The following is a 17,152-nucleotide window of genomic DNA, read 5'->3' as shown; positions in this document are numbered from 1 at the left end:
GAGCTGTGAATACAGAACAGCCACAATTTTTATTTTTACATTAATTAATTATCTATTCAATTGTTTTTAGTAGTAGATTTCACCGATTGTGTGAAAAGAAAAAAATGTCATTATTATATAAAAGACATGTACATACGAAATGTAAGGCAATTGAACATAGAGAAAACTATTAAATTTCTCACCGCTATACGATGCAATTTCCATAATCAAAATGCTCCACACTCACAAAAATAATTTGAAGTCACACTCTAGTCACTCCGCAGGACTACAATTTTAATATCCGAACAAAACACATAGATGCAACTGAAATGCTATTTTGTATAATAAATTTATTTAGAATGCATCATTTCATAAAATTATAAAATATTACTTCAAGAATGGAAAAGTAAAATTCTCTATTCCATTAATTTTTTATAAACGTACATGAGTTAGTGGGATAAGTAAAATTCTCTATTCCCTTATAGATGCTATTTTGTTTAATTCTAAACGTACATGAGTTAGTGGGATAAATAAAATTCTCTATTCCATTATTTTTTTAATTTTATTCCATTTTATCCATATTTAAGAATATCTTACTAAATACACATGTAATTCAAATTTAGTAAGATATCCTGTATATATATATATATATATACTTATGAAGGTTTTTCCAAACACACATTTCAATGTATTTTAAATACACATTTATAAATGTTTTTCTAAATTTTGTAAAGATATATACATATCTATCAATATCTTTTTTTAGAAAATACATTTTCAGTAATGTTTTCTTAAATGTGCATATAACTTAAATTCAAAAATATTTTATACACATTTAATAATCTCTTCTTAAACTTCTTTGAAAAGTCGTTTCACAAAAAAAATTCAAATTATTTCTTTCATATTTTTATATTCAAAAAATATTTATTATTTTTATATATTGATAGGAAAAAGATATAATTGTCATCGATATTTTTGATAAATGCTATGTTGATCAATTTGAAATTCAAAAAATTATCTTGAAAACAAAAATATGTTTTCAAGCTATATGAGAAAATTTCTCTTGTTTTTTCAAAATAATATTTATTTCACATAAAAATATTTCTTTTATTTGGGATTATCTATAAACAAAAACCAGTTACCATAGACAACTACTGTTGATAGATAACTATTTTGTAACCTAATAAACGCATATTTTCATTACCCAATAAAAACAACGTAAAGAGTATAAGAGGATCTTGGTTATCTAAATTTACTTACTTGTCATATTTTCAATGATTTTAGGATAAATCATTAGTTTAATTAATAATATAATTTAAACTGTTTACTTGTTATCTTTTTCATGATTTTAAAATAAATCATTAGTTTAATTAATATTATTATTTAAAATTTAGTTTAATATATTATCATCAGTTTTAATATATATACATATCATGATGTTTAGGAAATTTAATTAATAATATCTACAAATAATAACATAATTAAGTTTATCTTATATCTAGTTTATAATTTTAATGACTAATATTACAGCAATACTAAAATTACAATAAAGGTAAAAAAATCATTAAAATAATTTCGTGAAATAGAAGTTATATACTTATTTTAAATATTATATATATGTAATATTAAAAAATCATATTGCTAACATAAAATAAACTAAATTGTGCTTGTTATGACGAACATCAAAATCAATAATGTATTCAAAAGAAAAATAGTAAATATTATATAAAATACAAAATAAAAATTAACTAAAATATTAAAAATTTATGGAAACATGAAAAACTAGAATTAAAACATTAAATAACATTAAAATTTAATAATAAAAAATACTATAAGTTATAGATAATATATAATGTTTGTTAGCTATTTTTATTTTGTAATATTTTATGGGTTGTGATTGTTTTTAGAAGAAAATCCCAAAAATGACTTAAAACTTGATTTTGAATACAAAGAAGTCTTCTCTCAGTAGATTTTAAAATAATTTAAATTTTTTATTAAAAATATTTTGATAGAAAAAAATTGAAATCATGTAATAATAAACATTTATAAATGATGTAAATATAGTTTTACTATGAGTGACTGTAGATTGAGTCATGATAGTCATTGATTTAAGGTTTGTTAACATATGTTATCATATTTTTGGTATTTTTAGGGTTAGATTTTGAAATCATATTGTTTTTTTTAACTTGTTTTAAACACTTTCTTAGTATCTTTATAGTATTTTTCGCATAATTATTTGATTATACGGTCTGGAAGACTCATAAAAGATTTCTTGGGAACTCTTCTGACATATCCCGCCTAAATTTTAGTAGAATTTATGGTTCCCGCCTATATTTTAGAAGAATTTAGGTTTCCCACCTAAATCAATTCTTCCAAAAGTTTCCCGGAATTCGCTTAGGGGAAGTTTTCTCATGTATTAGATCTTAAAAGTAATAAAAAAAATTTATAAAAAAAATTAAAGGGAAAAACTGAAATCATGTATTAGTAAACATTTATAAATGATGGAAATTTAGTTTTATTAAAATTGAATTATTTTTATCATAGGTGAGTAAATATAGATTGAGTCACGATAGTCTTTGGTTTAGGGTTTGGTAACATATGTTATAGTATTATTGGTATTTTTAGGGTTTGATTTTGAAATCGTATCTTGTTTTTTTTTTTAATTTGACATATGTGTGTTTAGTATCTATCTAATAACTAGATTTAAACATTTTTTCTAAATATCTTTTAAATTTAAGGAAATATTTTTTGCTTAGTTATTTGATTATAGGATCTGGAAGACTCACAGAAGACTTTTGAAAACATCTTCTGACATATACCGCCTAAACTTGAGTAGAATTTAGAGTTTCTGCCTAAATTTTATAAGAATTTAAGTTTCCCTCCCAAATCGAAGTCTTCCAAGGGAAGTTTTCTCATGTATTAGATCTTAAAAGTAATTAAAAGTTTTTATAAAAAATATTTTAAAAGAGGAAAATTTGAAATCATGTATTAATAAAAATTTCTAAATGATATAAATTTATTTTTTACAATAAAATTTGACATATATGTGTTTATTTTTGTGAATATTAAACACTTTAAAAGTTAATTTTAAGTTTAATGAAGTGTTTTTTTTGCTATTTAGTTAGTTATTTGATTTTATGGTATAGAAAACTTTTTGGGAAGTTTTATGTATCAAAAATATTTAACCTAATTATAATTTTTGTCTCCAAATATAAAGAAAATTTACACATTTTCTTTCTTGTTCTCAAATAACTGCAACAAAAATGTAATGTTTTTCACTCTAAATGTAAATCTTTTTGAACATCAAAACATCAAACTTTATATCTATTTCTCTTTTTTTTGTCTTATGTCTTCTCACTAATGTATCTTCTTTATGCAGTTTTTCATTACATGGTTCTCATCTTTCACTCTTTCGAATGTGGATCTATAAATTTTGGATAAATATTTTTTGTGTGTTTTATATGTCAGATTCTAAGAAGTTATAAATTCAACCTAAAGTAACTGTTTTGTTTATTATTTAAGCTTAAAAATTTTATTTTCTTGAAACCATTTGAATTCTTGAATATACAGATTTTTCAGATCTGAGTCAGACTTTGGAAGACTTTCCAATACGTCTAATGCGTTTTATGCTAGAAGACTTCCTACGAAGTCTTCAGGAAGTCTTCTAAAATCTTCTGCTAAAAGTGGTACAAATTTTGAATATGTATATTATATATTAGATTCTAAAAAGTTACAGACTCAACCTAATGTGACTGTTTTGTTTATTATTTAATCTTAAAATTTTATTTTTCAACTTTACTCTATCTTGAAGCCATTTGAAAATGATATTGAATATGAAAATTTTCAGATCTGAGTCAAACTTTGGAAGACTTTACAGAAGATTCTTGGAAGACTCTCGGAAGACTTCCCAAGAAGTCTTCCAATACGTTTTATGCTAGAAGACTTCGTGGGAAGTCTTCCGGAAGTCTTCTGAACTCTTATGTCTAACGTGGTACAAATTTTGGATATGTATTATGTGTGTTTTAAGATTCTAAAAAGTTACAGATTCAACCTAATGTGACTGTTTTGTTTATTAAGCCTAAAAATTTATTGTTGAATGTTTCTCTATTTAAGAGCCGTTTGAATGATTTTGAATATGCAGATTTTCATATCTGAGTTAGACTTTGGAAGACTTCTCAGATGACTTCTATAGAAGACTTCTCGGGAAGTCTTCTATATAAAGTCAAATTTGTGATAAACTTCGGCCAATTGCAAAACAAACTTGTTTATCCGAGAAGACTTCTCGAGAAGTCTTCCCATTTTTTCTTGTTAACAAGGAAAAGTTAAAAGACTTCTAGAAAAACACATAGAATGTCAATTGCAAAACTAACCTATGCATTGACCAAATGACTTCTAGAAGACTTTTAGTTCTTCGTGAAACGGATCTGAAAAAAATTCAAATATCATTTTTAGACCCTGTGAAATTCATTTATAGCTTTTACAAGCACACCTAACTTCTTAATGGAAGTTACTCACTCATTCTTGACCATGAAAAGTAACTCTAATAAGCTTATAGTTTTTGAAATAAAAAGTTAGAATTTTTGATGAAAAAAGAGATAAAGTGGAAGGTGAATGGTTTATGTGTGAAAAAATGAGGATATGAAGATGTATATGTTGATTTTATGCGCATTTAGAGCTTGAAATTGGTTGTTCATGGTGTTTGCTGTTTTGATGAAAATGGCAATGTTGTAAATAAATGAGGAAGATAAAGATGAATGAGTAAAACAATCATTTTCGAACCAAAAAAAAAAAAGTAGTGGTATTTTCGTGAATAACTCAAACTTTTAGGGTGAATAGGGTAAATCAAAGTTTCAAAAAAACATGAATTAGTTTGTTGTTTGACTTAAAATTTTAGGTTATATTTGAAAAAGAATCCATTATTTTTAAATCTTTTTAGTGCCACTAGATTTATTTTCAGTCCACAAATATGATAAGTGTTTAATTTCAAATCTAAGTTTCCAAATTTGATTATTACTATAAAATTATTTTAACCAAAATTTACATCCCACAAATAAACTATGAAACAAAAGAACATAATATAATATATTGATTACCAATATGAATTTTATTTAGGATAAGTTATTTGTTTAAGTTATATACTTATGTTAAATATTTTATATATCTTTAATATTAAACAATCATATTTTTAACCTAAAATAAATAAATTTGTATTGGTCATGACGAACATCTAAATCACAAATTAATTTATGGTAATAATGAATTTATCCGTAAAATCAAAAATATTATCAAAATAATATATTTAAAACAAAAATAGTGAATATTATATAAACTAAAATAAAAATTACGTAAAAATATATGGAAGCATGAAAAACAAGGATTGAAATATTAAATAACACTTAAAAATTGAAAAATGATAAACATAATGTAAATATAATCTAACAGAATACAGAGATGATGTTTTGTAATTTATTATTTTGTGGTTTTGTGTCACTGTTTTTAAAATTTAAATTATATAGAATATATGATGTTTGTTGGCTATTCTTATTATGTTGGTGTTTTATGGGTTTGTGATTGTGTTTGTCTATAATCCTTTCAGGGCCACCAGATTTTTTTCAGTCCACAAATACAATATTTATTTAAATTTCAAATCTAAGTTTCTTAATTTGATTATTACAATAGAAAATATTTTTATTCAAAATCTACATCCTATAAATAAAACAATGAAACAAAAGAACATAATTTAATACATTGATTACAAATATGAATATTTTATTTTTATAATTTATAACATTAATTTAAATTTATATGTAATTTATAATTTATTTTTTTATAAAAATAAATATTAGAACTAAAAATTGTTAGGTATATATATATATTAGTCTGCACAAGGGCCATCAACTAGTATTTTTAAATTGGTGCTTTAGGACCAGTGCATACTTTTCAAGATATATTTTGATGGAATGATTTATGTGAATATATGTAAATATTTTCTAGCAGAACTGCCTGAAAAATAATTTGCTGGTCAGTGTTTGTAATTTCAGATGCTTTTTCAAATGAATAAGTTAAGTTTGTAAAAAAGTCTACAGGTGAAGACAGAACCTATCTAAACTTAAGCAGCATTGAGCCTTCAGATTAAAACACAAAGAATAACATGATTTTTTTTAAGATTTTCTTAACAGCGTAAAACTCTGAATTTCCTAACCACAACTTGACACTATAAGTTGGTGCCCATGTTAGGAATATTGATTCAAAAGTTAGATTATAACATGTAGTAGGGTTGGTTAAAAGGTATATTATATTTGGTATTCTTCCAAAAACAAAAAAAAAATATTTAGAATGTGGTGCATACAACTTTCACTTAGTATTGCTTTCACCTTGATCATAAACAAGAGTCAATATCAATCACTAGAAGAAGATTGATTGTTTCGGCCAAGACCTGTCTTCTCTCACATATAATTGTAAGTAGCAATTTCCACAGTTAAATCAGATCAGGTAAGAAGTATTTAATCACTGAGGAACAAGCTAAGCCACAACAAAATCAAATATGTTGTTTACAAGGAAGTTTTCCAAAAAATTAAATAGTTTTAATTGAATTTATTTTTACGTGTTTTGGAAAGAAATTAACAGATCAGGGATGTAGCTCATATGGTTGATTGCTCGCTTTGCATGCGAGAGGCACACGGTTCGATTCCATGCATCTCCACTTTATTTAGCAAAAAAAACAATTTTGACTAAAATGATAAGCCTTCACTTTAATTTCTAACTAGATTCAGACAGTGCGGGATTACTTATATTTGTATTTGTAAGTTACGTTTTAAAATTAAAATTTTATGAAGATTGATGATATTTAATAAATTTTGATTCACGTTAAATTATTGTTTTATTTTTCGGTTTAGTTCCGGTTCGGTTATGGATTTTGATTTTGGTTCAAAAAATATAGTAATAGTTCGGTTATTTATGAATTTGAGTTTCGTTATTTTAGTTTTTGGTTTGGCTCATCTAATTTTGTAGTTATACTTTATTTAATGTGTATGTGGGATTGCACGGATTATTATTTATTTTTTTGAATTTTTATTTATAATATATGATGTTTGTTTTGTATTAATTACATAATAGTATTCTTAATTTGGTGTCGATGTTTAGAACCACAAAATTTTGAAAATAGAAGCTATTATCAAAATTACCGAATATTCATTCCAACCCGGGATTATAGCATAAATTTAAAATATTGTATATATTTTTTTGATATTGTTACGAATATCAAATATTTGTATCAGTGGAAGCTGGTAAATTAAAATTAACCATGCATAGATTTAGGGAAATATTTTTTCAGTGCCATGTTCTATATTTTTAAAATAGATTTTGAATTTCAAATACATAAAAATACATCTAAAACTATCTAGAATTATATTGTTGAAATATGTTTTTTTGCATGCTATATTTTCTAGGGAATATACCATCGCGGAATAACACGTTGATGTTGTGTTTGGGTGTATAATAGAGATTTGGGTATAAAATGTTTGACATGGTTAAGAAGAAGAAGTCGATGTTAATTATAATCTAATTGGTCAAAACAATTTATAGATCATGATTTTTGAGTTCATAATTAATCCATGGAAGTTGACCATATTGATCACTTAACCTATAGGTTTCAAAACGTGGAGCAACAATAACCAATCCATCTATTAGATGAGATTTTAATAAGTTCAATTGATTTCTCCGAGTTAATTCAAACCGTATTTATTTGGTTCAGATTAAAAAATATGGTTTGTTACTCAAATATTAATCAAAACCATAATTGGTTTAATATAAATATACCAGTTACCACATCAAATTGTATATATTAGTTTGTTTTTATATTTGGTTACAACCTGCTCAATAAGTCCAAATTAAAAATATGCCATGATAAAATTTAAATAGAACTTTATTTTAATAGAGTAGATAGAGTACATAGTTGGTTTATTGTAATTTTATATAACACTGGTTTATGATTTAAATTAAATCCTATGGTTATATTGGTTTACATTTAATAGAGTAGATGTTGGGTTCACGATTCACGATTTAAACTAAATCGTATGGTTATATTGGTTTACATTTAATAGAGTAGATGCTGGGTTAATAGATGTAGTCGGTTTAATAGGAGATAAAAGCGTGTGATATATCTACTAATAATAATGTAATTAACTTGTTATGGTGATCCATAAATTAAGTAGCTTCCTAACAAACTTCAAACAGGCCAAAACTTAAATGAGAACTTTTATAGTAGATAAATTTAGGACTCTATTTTAATAGACTAGATTTTATGTAATGCTATATTTTAAATTATGCAAGTTTAGGCTGGGCTTAAATACAATTTATTGGAATTTTGTTAGTTTATATATTTTATAATTGATTTCTGTGTTTTCAAAATTTCAAAATTTCATAAATCCTAAAAAAAAGCAAAATAAATAAAATACGAAATTGTAACTAAAATAACCATACAACGATAATAAACTAACCATACAAAATTAAAACCAAACTAGATTTTGACCCGCGCAGGCGCGCGGGTGTATATTTTGAAAAATATGTTGATATTTGTTTTTCATGTAATTATTAGGATTTGGAAAAATGAATCCGAGGAACATAACCGATACCGATCCAAAGATATAGTACCAAACCCAAACATAAATTGATTAAATATTCTAATTATTCAAAATTTTGTTATTTAGAGAACCAAATCTGATCCGAACCGAAGTATTTGGGTATCCGAATTTATCTAAAAATAGATTTATATACTTATATATATTAATTATTTTTAGATTTAACGTATATAAAACATCAAAAATGATACTTTTAAATTGGTTTAAATACTTGAAAATATATATAGATAGTCAAAAGTAAATATCTGAAATAGTTAAAGTATACTCAAATCACCAAAAATACTTAAAATAATTATTGATTTCGTATCCAAAATTTTAAATCAAGCCAATTGATATGTTAAGCTTAAGTATTATGACATATGTTATTCAAATTTATACGTAATATATTATTTTATTTATACATTTTGAGAAATTTAAAATATATAATGATTTAAGACTTTAAAAATAATTTAAATTAGTTATCCAAACCCAAACCAAACCCGCAAAGATCCAAATCGAACTCAAACCAAAATTTAGAAACATTCTAATGAGGCTGAAATCTTTGACCCCGAAAACTCAAAATACAAACCGATCAGAACTAAACCCGTATGGGTATCCAAAAGCCCATCCCTAGTCATTATTATATATCGTATTTTATCATCATATAATTAATCGTATTTTATATGTACCATCATATAAGTAATCATATAATTAATAGTATTTTATACATACCATCATATAAATAATTACATATATTATATTTTTAAAACTTAATATGAAATATGAAAACCATAATTTGAGTTGGTATTTCAAATTGGGCTTTGTATTATATTTTTCTTATATATATTGACAATATTTGTTTATAATGGTTATTGAAAAATAGTTTAGTAAAAATCCATTTTTGAATATATGTATATTTTTGAATCAATTTTTGATATAAATCAAATTTGAATTATTATTTTGATTTGAAATATGTATATAAAGTTTAAATTTTGTTTTATGGTTAGTTTAGAAAAAAAATTTTTAGGGAATTAGATTGACCCATTTTGGTATATTTTAAAAGTGGCCTAGATAACTTTCAATTTTTTAAAAAAACATAAGCCCATTACTTTTTTTTCTTAATACTACTATCCTTGTTTTCAAACAAAAATATTTTTTTTTAAAAGACTGCAATCCATGTTTCCAAACACTCCAAATTTTTAAAAATCCTATTCAAGTCTCCAAACACTCCAATTTTGTACTTGAGTTTTAATAAGATAGATTAAAAAAATTGGAAAAAAAATATCAGAGCAAAAATTGAATACTTTGCCAAATCAAGGACGTTAAAACATCAAGACTCAATAACTCATAAAGATTATAGTTTTACCTAAAATAATATAAATATTTAAAAAAAATATTAATACATTTTACAATTTAGGTTTTTCATAATATTGTTCATGTGTATAAACGAAGGCCAGTCACCTAGTTATTAAGAGGGTGATTGGTAAGTGTTGTGGCTTTTATTTTTTGGCTTTAGAATAATAGCTGTAGATTTTATTATTGTAGTTGTAGATTGTTTGAACTAGTTTTTAGTTTTAGTTTTAGTTTTTGGTTTTTAGATTTTGGTTTTAGTTTTTAGATTTTGGTTTTAGTTTCTAGCTTTTGGTTTTGGTTTTTAGTTTTGCAGTATTTTTAGTTTTTTAAAAGATGACTGATACATTCTTTAAACAAAAAAATAGCAGTAACAAAAAAATAGCAATAACAATAATTTTTTTTCTATTTTTATAAATTTAGTTATTTTTAATGTGTATAATAATTGTTATAATTATTCAATAATTTTATTTATAGAAATAGATAACTAATATGTACAATTAATTATACTATATATGGATATCTACATTATTTTACAGATATAAAATACAAATAATTATTTTACATTATTATTTAAATGATATTTTATGTACAAAAACAATCAAATTCGTTTTTCCTTTAAAAACCCACAAAAGTTGGTTTTTAGTTTTTCTTCGTAAATTGGTTAAAACTTTGAAAAACTAGTTTCTCTAAATTTTAGGGATTCTATTTGTTAAAAAACTTGATTGGCAAATCAAATAGTTTTTACAAAAACAAAAAACTAAAAGCTAAAACTTGATTAGAGGAAAAATAGCTTTTGAGAAAACAAAAACCAAAAACTAAAACAAAAGCCAGAAACAATCATCACCTAATTATTTCCAGAGCACTAAATATAAAGCTCTAGAAAAATTGATTTCCAAAGCTATTTTGTTTCCTATTTTAGTTTTTATGACGGTAACTTTAAATTTTTTTTTCTTAAAGCATGATTCGTAAACTAAAGTGGATGTAGAAAAAAATTAGCTGTGGAAAGCACTCACAGCACTTACCAATCACCCCCTAATTATATAAGGAAATAAAAAAAATCATTTTATTGTAACAAGTTTAAAATTCAAATATAAACAAGTAAGGAGCATAAAGAAGAAAGAAAACCAAAACAATAATCTAGCGATCTTGTACTGGTCATGCATTGATCTTGCTTGGCTTGGCAAAGAAGGTAGGATTTTCGTTACCGGCCATTATGACAACTATCTTTGGTTCCATGTCTAGTGGCTTCAATACTTCCTTCTTTATTGGTTTATCTTGCCCTCCAGTGCTTGGATTTGAAGCGTTTCGCGTGTAATAGCAAGCATAAGCCATGGCGATTATTGAAACGACAAATAGCCCTAACATTACCCCCCATGCACAAACCTTAGAGAGAACGGGAGAATTCAATTTCTCTAAACTCGGGTGAACCGGAACCATTGAATCACTAATCATACTCATTGCCTCGTTTATATTGAAATCTGATCTCCCCTCTTCCACTGTTTTTTTTTTCTTCACCAATTTGTGAAGCTTATTTGATATATATATATATTACCAAAAGTGAGCGTTTTGCACTGTATTTGGATGCCAAGTTGCATTCTGAGTCTTTGTCTAAAAAGGAGTTATTCTTTCTTGAAGACTTGCAGGATTCCTTGCCTCTCTTTTCTTACAAAGGTTAAATCCTTCGTGAAGATACAGTTTTGTTAATCATGGATTTGTTACAAGCTTTATAAATTAAAAGGAGTTACCAGTATACTGTTTTAATTTTTATCTTAAAAATCAGATAGACTATAAAACATGTAATATTGATGTAAATTAATTTAAATTTTTATTTATGGAATGGTATATTTAAATTGATTTTTTTAAAAAATTAGTATAGTTAGAAACTAAAATTGTTGAAGCTCAATAATCCAAATTTCTACAAACTATCCACAAAAATGTAAATTACATTATACTATTGTTATTATAATCTCACCATGCGCAAAACGCAAGTCTCTACCTAGTTATTATATTATTGGTATAGCTTTTCGTAATTGAAAACTACGACGGGCAGAAATATAACTCGTGAGAGCAGCCTACATACTCCCAAAGAGGATCAAGTCATCCATAGTTTCCTTTTTTAGCACGTGAAGTGCTCTTACTTGAATTAGCATTTATGGTTCATGGAATTCCATAACCTTGGCACCGGCTTTCCAGATGATGCTGCAAGTTGATAGGCGCCGGGTTTATTACTTTGACGATCTTATAGACCTTCCCAGTTAGTCCCAAGCTTGCCATACATCCACTCTTTAGTATTTTCAAACACTTTTTTCAGAACAAGATCACCGATTTCCAAAGGTCTTGCTTGGAATTTCTTGTTGTATTAGTTTTCAGCAAGATGTTGATGGTTCTGGATCCGGAGAAGTGTTTGATCTCGTCGTTTTTCTATTTCGTCTAAGGCGTCGAGCACCATTTCTTTATTCAGTTCGACGTGTTGAGAAAGCTTAGATCATCTGAGGGTGGAAACATTGACTTCAGGCAGGAGCCATTTCTTCCATTACTAGTTGATCCTATTAGTTAATCCTCTCGGCGTTGTTCTATGTGACCAGAGGACACCATCCAGCTCGTCTGCACAGTGAGCTTTCTTAAGCTTAAGGCATTTCTTGATTCCGTTGATGATAATTTTGTTGGTTGCTTCAGCTTATCCATTTCCTTGGGGGTTTTTTTTTATATAGATGTGCTCAAGCGAATCCTCCATCTTTCTCATAATCCACAGAACTTTTTATAGGTGAACTGGGATCCATCAATTACTATCTCATATGGAAGTCCATGTCGGAAAATGATGTACTTCTAGATGAAGATATGCACTTCTTTGTATGTAACCTTAATGAATGATTTTGCCTCTATCCACTTTGTGACGTAATCAGTCATCACAAGTAGGAACTGTTGTTTCCTCGAACTCGGCAGATGACCTACTATATCCATTTCTCAGCACATGCAATGATATGGTGCAATAGTTGTTCTTAACAGTCCGGTTGGACAGTGAAGTTTGTAGCATGCATCTGACACTTCTCGTAATTTGAGGTGTATTCTTTGCAATCTGCCATCATGTTGGAAAAAAATGATAGAATCCTTTAATCTTAAGAGTCAGAGCTCGTCCACCGGAATGGTTACCTACTGCTCCTTCGTGAGTCTCAGCCATGACCAATCTGGTTTCTTTTCTCTAAATGCACGTTAGTAGAACTTTATTGGCTGTCCAGCGATAGATTTTATCGTCCATGACGAGGTAAGCTTCCCATTTGTTGTCACGCAATGTGATGTCAATGATATATTGTATTGATTGGAAGCCTCCAATCTGCGGCAGTTACTTTGAATTCTTTGTTAGGAGGATTTTTATCCACCTCCATGCCAGTTATCTCCAAGATGGGAGTGACAATTTTGGCTTTCTCAGAAGCTAATATCATGGTCGGCCTATCGATCTTTTGGACCAAAATGGTCCTCTTTATCTGATCCTTGGAATTATTCCCAAACGCAGAGAGCATCTGTACGTACATTTCTCTTTGAGGACCTTTGTGAGTTTGAAGAACTCAAATACTTTTGGACGACTTGAGGTATGCGTCCATACATTCATTTTTAACATCTAATCTCCAATGTACTGGTTAGCGACGAATTGCGAGTAACAGTAGGCATGGATATGTGATATACCATGGATTTTGCCAATTTTTAGCCATGGTATATGAGTGTTTTAGGATTTTTATATTATGTTTTGGAGTTTTTTTTTTTTGAGTATTTACAGGTTTAGGCATGTTTTGGAATAAAGTGGTGATTTTGGAGCATTTTGTAGATAAAGATAGGAGAAACTCGTAGCCGCTCATGAGACCAGCTCGAGTCGACATTCAGAGTCAAACGTCGGTCGGCAAATTCATGTTGTCGTTGATAGACAGTGAGGCGCAAGAAGCGGACCGCATGTCATGACTGACTTGAAGCCCAAGATTCCACTATTTGCAGAACTACCCATGACCGACTTTAACCTAATATTAATGTGTTGTGCCATTGTATTGGGCAACACACGCTTTTCTACACTTTCATATTTTCAAACCACAAAGTTTAGGGTTTTTACTAGTTTGGAGAGAAGATCCAAGACTCTTTCAGAGCTTTGTATTGGAACTCCAGTTTTTCTACCTAATTCTTATCTATGCAGTTTATTCAGATTTATATCATGTCTTGTTTGATTATGTCTAAGTAATTCACTTGTTCGATTTAGGGTTTAATTAGGGTTATGAAGGATTAACCAAAACTATAAACTTGCTAAGGTGATAAATATCCTTCAAAGAATTGCTTGTAATACTTGTGTTCTAAAGTAGCTAACCAGAACCATGATATTAGGATTGTGGATAACTACAACGGTAGGTTCTGCACCAGAATATATTCCTTGAGATGGCTAGAAACATGCGAAAGCTGATTTAGTTAAGATTAGTGAACCTATCGATCAATTCGCTAACGCTTGCCTAAGGAAGAATCGATCGACGCTAGCTCAATACTCAATAGCATTGATCGACGCTATCAACAAGCGGCAACTGAGATATTAGAATTAATTAATAGGATTGATTCACAGCGGAAGGTGGAATACTTTCACATAATAATTCGAGTTCTAGGATACCTAAGTATTTTATATCATAATCTTGATTACTTGAAACCCTAAATCTAATGTTTTCTCTTTATTATTAACAACCTCAATCAATCAACTGAACAATTACTTGTTCACCATGCTTTCATTGTTTACTGCTTTTAAACTATTTGTCTAGCTTAATTACAACTGCTTCAGATCTATTGTGTGCCCTAGCTCCTTGTGGATACAATCCCAAAGTAATACAACTAAACCTCTTTTGAGAGAGTAAAACCATTCCTTATTGTAATTTGAGTGATATCAATATGGTTCGCCTTAATGCCTTTGCTAACCAAATTCCAGCGATAAGGGCCTTGTATTCTACTTCGTTGTTGGATGCTGCAAACCCTAGACACAATGACTGTCGGATAAGTTCTCATGTAGGAGATTGAAGATGAACTCCAACTCCGGATCTTTTATTTGAAGAAGACCTATGACATGCAAGATCCAATTCTCACTAGGAAGGATCAGGTCCTGTTCCATTTCAGGAGCTTATTCAATAATGAAGTCAGCAAGAACTTGTGATTTTGCTGCTGATTGGCTTTTGTAGCTGATATCATGTTCAATTAAAATATTTTTACCTAGTAATACCATTAATATGAAATCAAATAAAAACTGAAGTAAATATGGGACCAAAACCAACATAGTTTACCACAATTAAAGCCAACACTTTTTTTTTCTTGACCTTGTTGTTGGCCTATTCAGATTGTAGTGATGTCGTTTCATCCTCGGAATCCTGCAACAAACATTCAGTTGACGTCAGTACATTTCTAAGACAAATTATACCTAGTTATATCTGAAATCAGCAAACACATCACAAAATTATGTTCTATTACTTAAATGCGGTCAATTCCAAGCATCTTTTTTCCTAATAAAACGAAGTAGTTTTCCATAGTTCTACCGAATTATTTGAGTCTAGGAACAAACAATGAGTCAAACTACAAACTGAACTACTTACCACTGAGTCGACCATGTCACTCACGTTTCGATTGGTACTTCCTTGTCCTTATTACCTTCTTTTTCATTTCTTTGGACTTCCTTAACAGTCGAGTCTGAGATTTTGAGCTCTCTTGAGATCCGCTCTCATCTTCTTTAACTGAGTTTGCGTCTTCTTCATCTAATCCAGAGGAGCTCTCAGATCTTGGTTGCATTCTTGACTATTTTCTTTGTCCATCTTGTTTTAGCCATCTTTGGCAGCCATAACAATGAACATATTAACTAGATATTCAGATAAGATACACAAAATTGACAAGAATAATAGACTAATTACCTAGTAGTTTGTAGTTCTAGTTTTTCCGAGTTTCACGAACGGCTTGAAGGAGAGAAGGACGTGGTCGATAATTTTATGAAAATTGCTTTGTGAGAAGGAAGAGATAGACATCTAAAATCGCATTAGAATTTAGGGTTAGAACATATCATTTTAGATTTGATGAGTCGTTGGCAATGTTTTTAAAACCAGACCGACCCGATGGTTGGACCACCATGAACCGGCTACATAGCCGGAATTGAGTCTAATAACGGGTTACCGTTCACGTAGTCGGATTGGATCTCAAAGTTATTAAACTGATAAAAGCCATTAAAACTATCAAAAATCTATAAACCATTCATATAAACATAAAACTAATTTATATTTATAATGTTCTATGTTTTAAATTAATTTATATTTTAATTATGTATCATATTTACTAACACCACTTATAAATTTATAGACTAAAAATATATCAATCCAACTTATTGAACCATGTTTGACCCGCTTGAACCATATTGAACCATGACCCAAAAAATATATGGTTCAGCTTCCGATCCGGTTTGAAAACACGGGCCGTTGGATGGGCGGATAATACCCATGTAATAATCTTTGTAATTTTGTTAATTTATCAGGGTATAAAACTAATATTTTAGAATTAAAAATAAATCCAAACAAAAAATAATAATTAAAAAAAAGACATTTGAGATATTTTTTTTTTTAGATTGGAAGGCATCAATATTATTAAAAGTGAAGGAGTTTTAATAAATCTACTTAAAAAAATTGTTTGGACTCTTTCCTTTTTTTTTATTTTATTGACTTCTCCTATATATTATAACAATATGGGACAAGATATTTTACCTATATATAAGCGATTTTTACTCTAACTATCAAACTGGATACATTATTATTTATTCTTAACCATTTAAATAATCGATTGCTAAACCACCCTACCCAAACAAAATAAATTACATGAACCAAAACCAAAGCACAACCTATTATAACATAACTTTATCGAAATATTCATTCCTCCACTTTTAAAAACATCGAAATATTCATTTCACCCACAAGGAGCATAGTACCATCGCTACATAATTAATTTCTAACACAGATAAACCCCAAATTAATAAGACCAAAAATTTAAATATAATTAAATTGAGACCCACATTAAATTTAAAATAGAATAAATCTCAAATACTTAAGAACATAACTTACAAAAATATATGTGAATAAACCATTCTTTTTAAAATCTAACTTTCAATAATGGAACATATGTCTCTGATACTCTTATAAAATAGTAAAGTATAGTTTAGA

General features: G+C 27.9%; 1 protein-coding gene across 1 annotated transcript; it reads right to left on the bottom strand.

The window, feature by feature from the left end:
* Positions 1–10,901: 10,901 nt before the first annotated feature.
* Positions 10,902–16,511, bottom strand: LOC108871672 (protein GLUTAMINE DUMPER 7). The gene has a single exon (XM_033290007.1). It carries the CDS (start codon positions 11,406–11,408, stop codon positions 11,106–11,108), a length of 303 nt encoding a protein of 100 aa, XP_033145898.1. The 5' UTR covers positions 11,409–16,511; the 3' UTR covers positions 10,902–11,105.
* Positions 16,512–17,152: the final 641 nt, after the last annotated feature.

Source organism: Brassica rapa, chromosome A04 (assembly GCF_000309985.2).
Source record: "Brassica rapa cultivar Chiifu-401-42 chromosome A04, CAAS_Brap_v3.01, whole genome shotgun sequence".
Taxonomy (NCBI): Eukaryota; Viridiplantae; Streptophyta; class Magnoliopsida; order Brassicales; family Brassicaceae; genus Brassica; species Brassica rapa.
The sequence above is the reverse complement of the archived record's forward strand: the minus strand, read 5'-3'. Positions and strand labels throughout refer to the sequence as shown.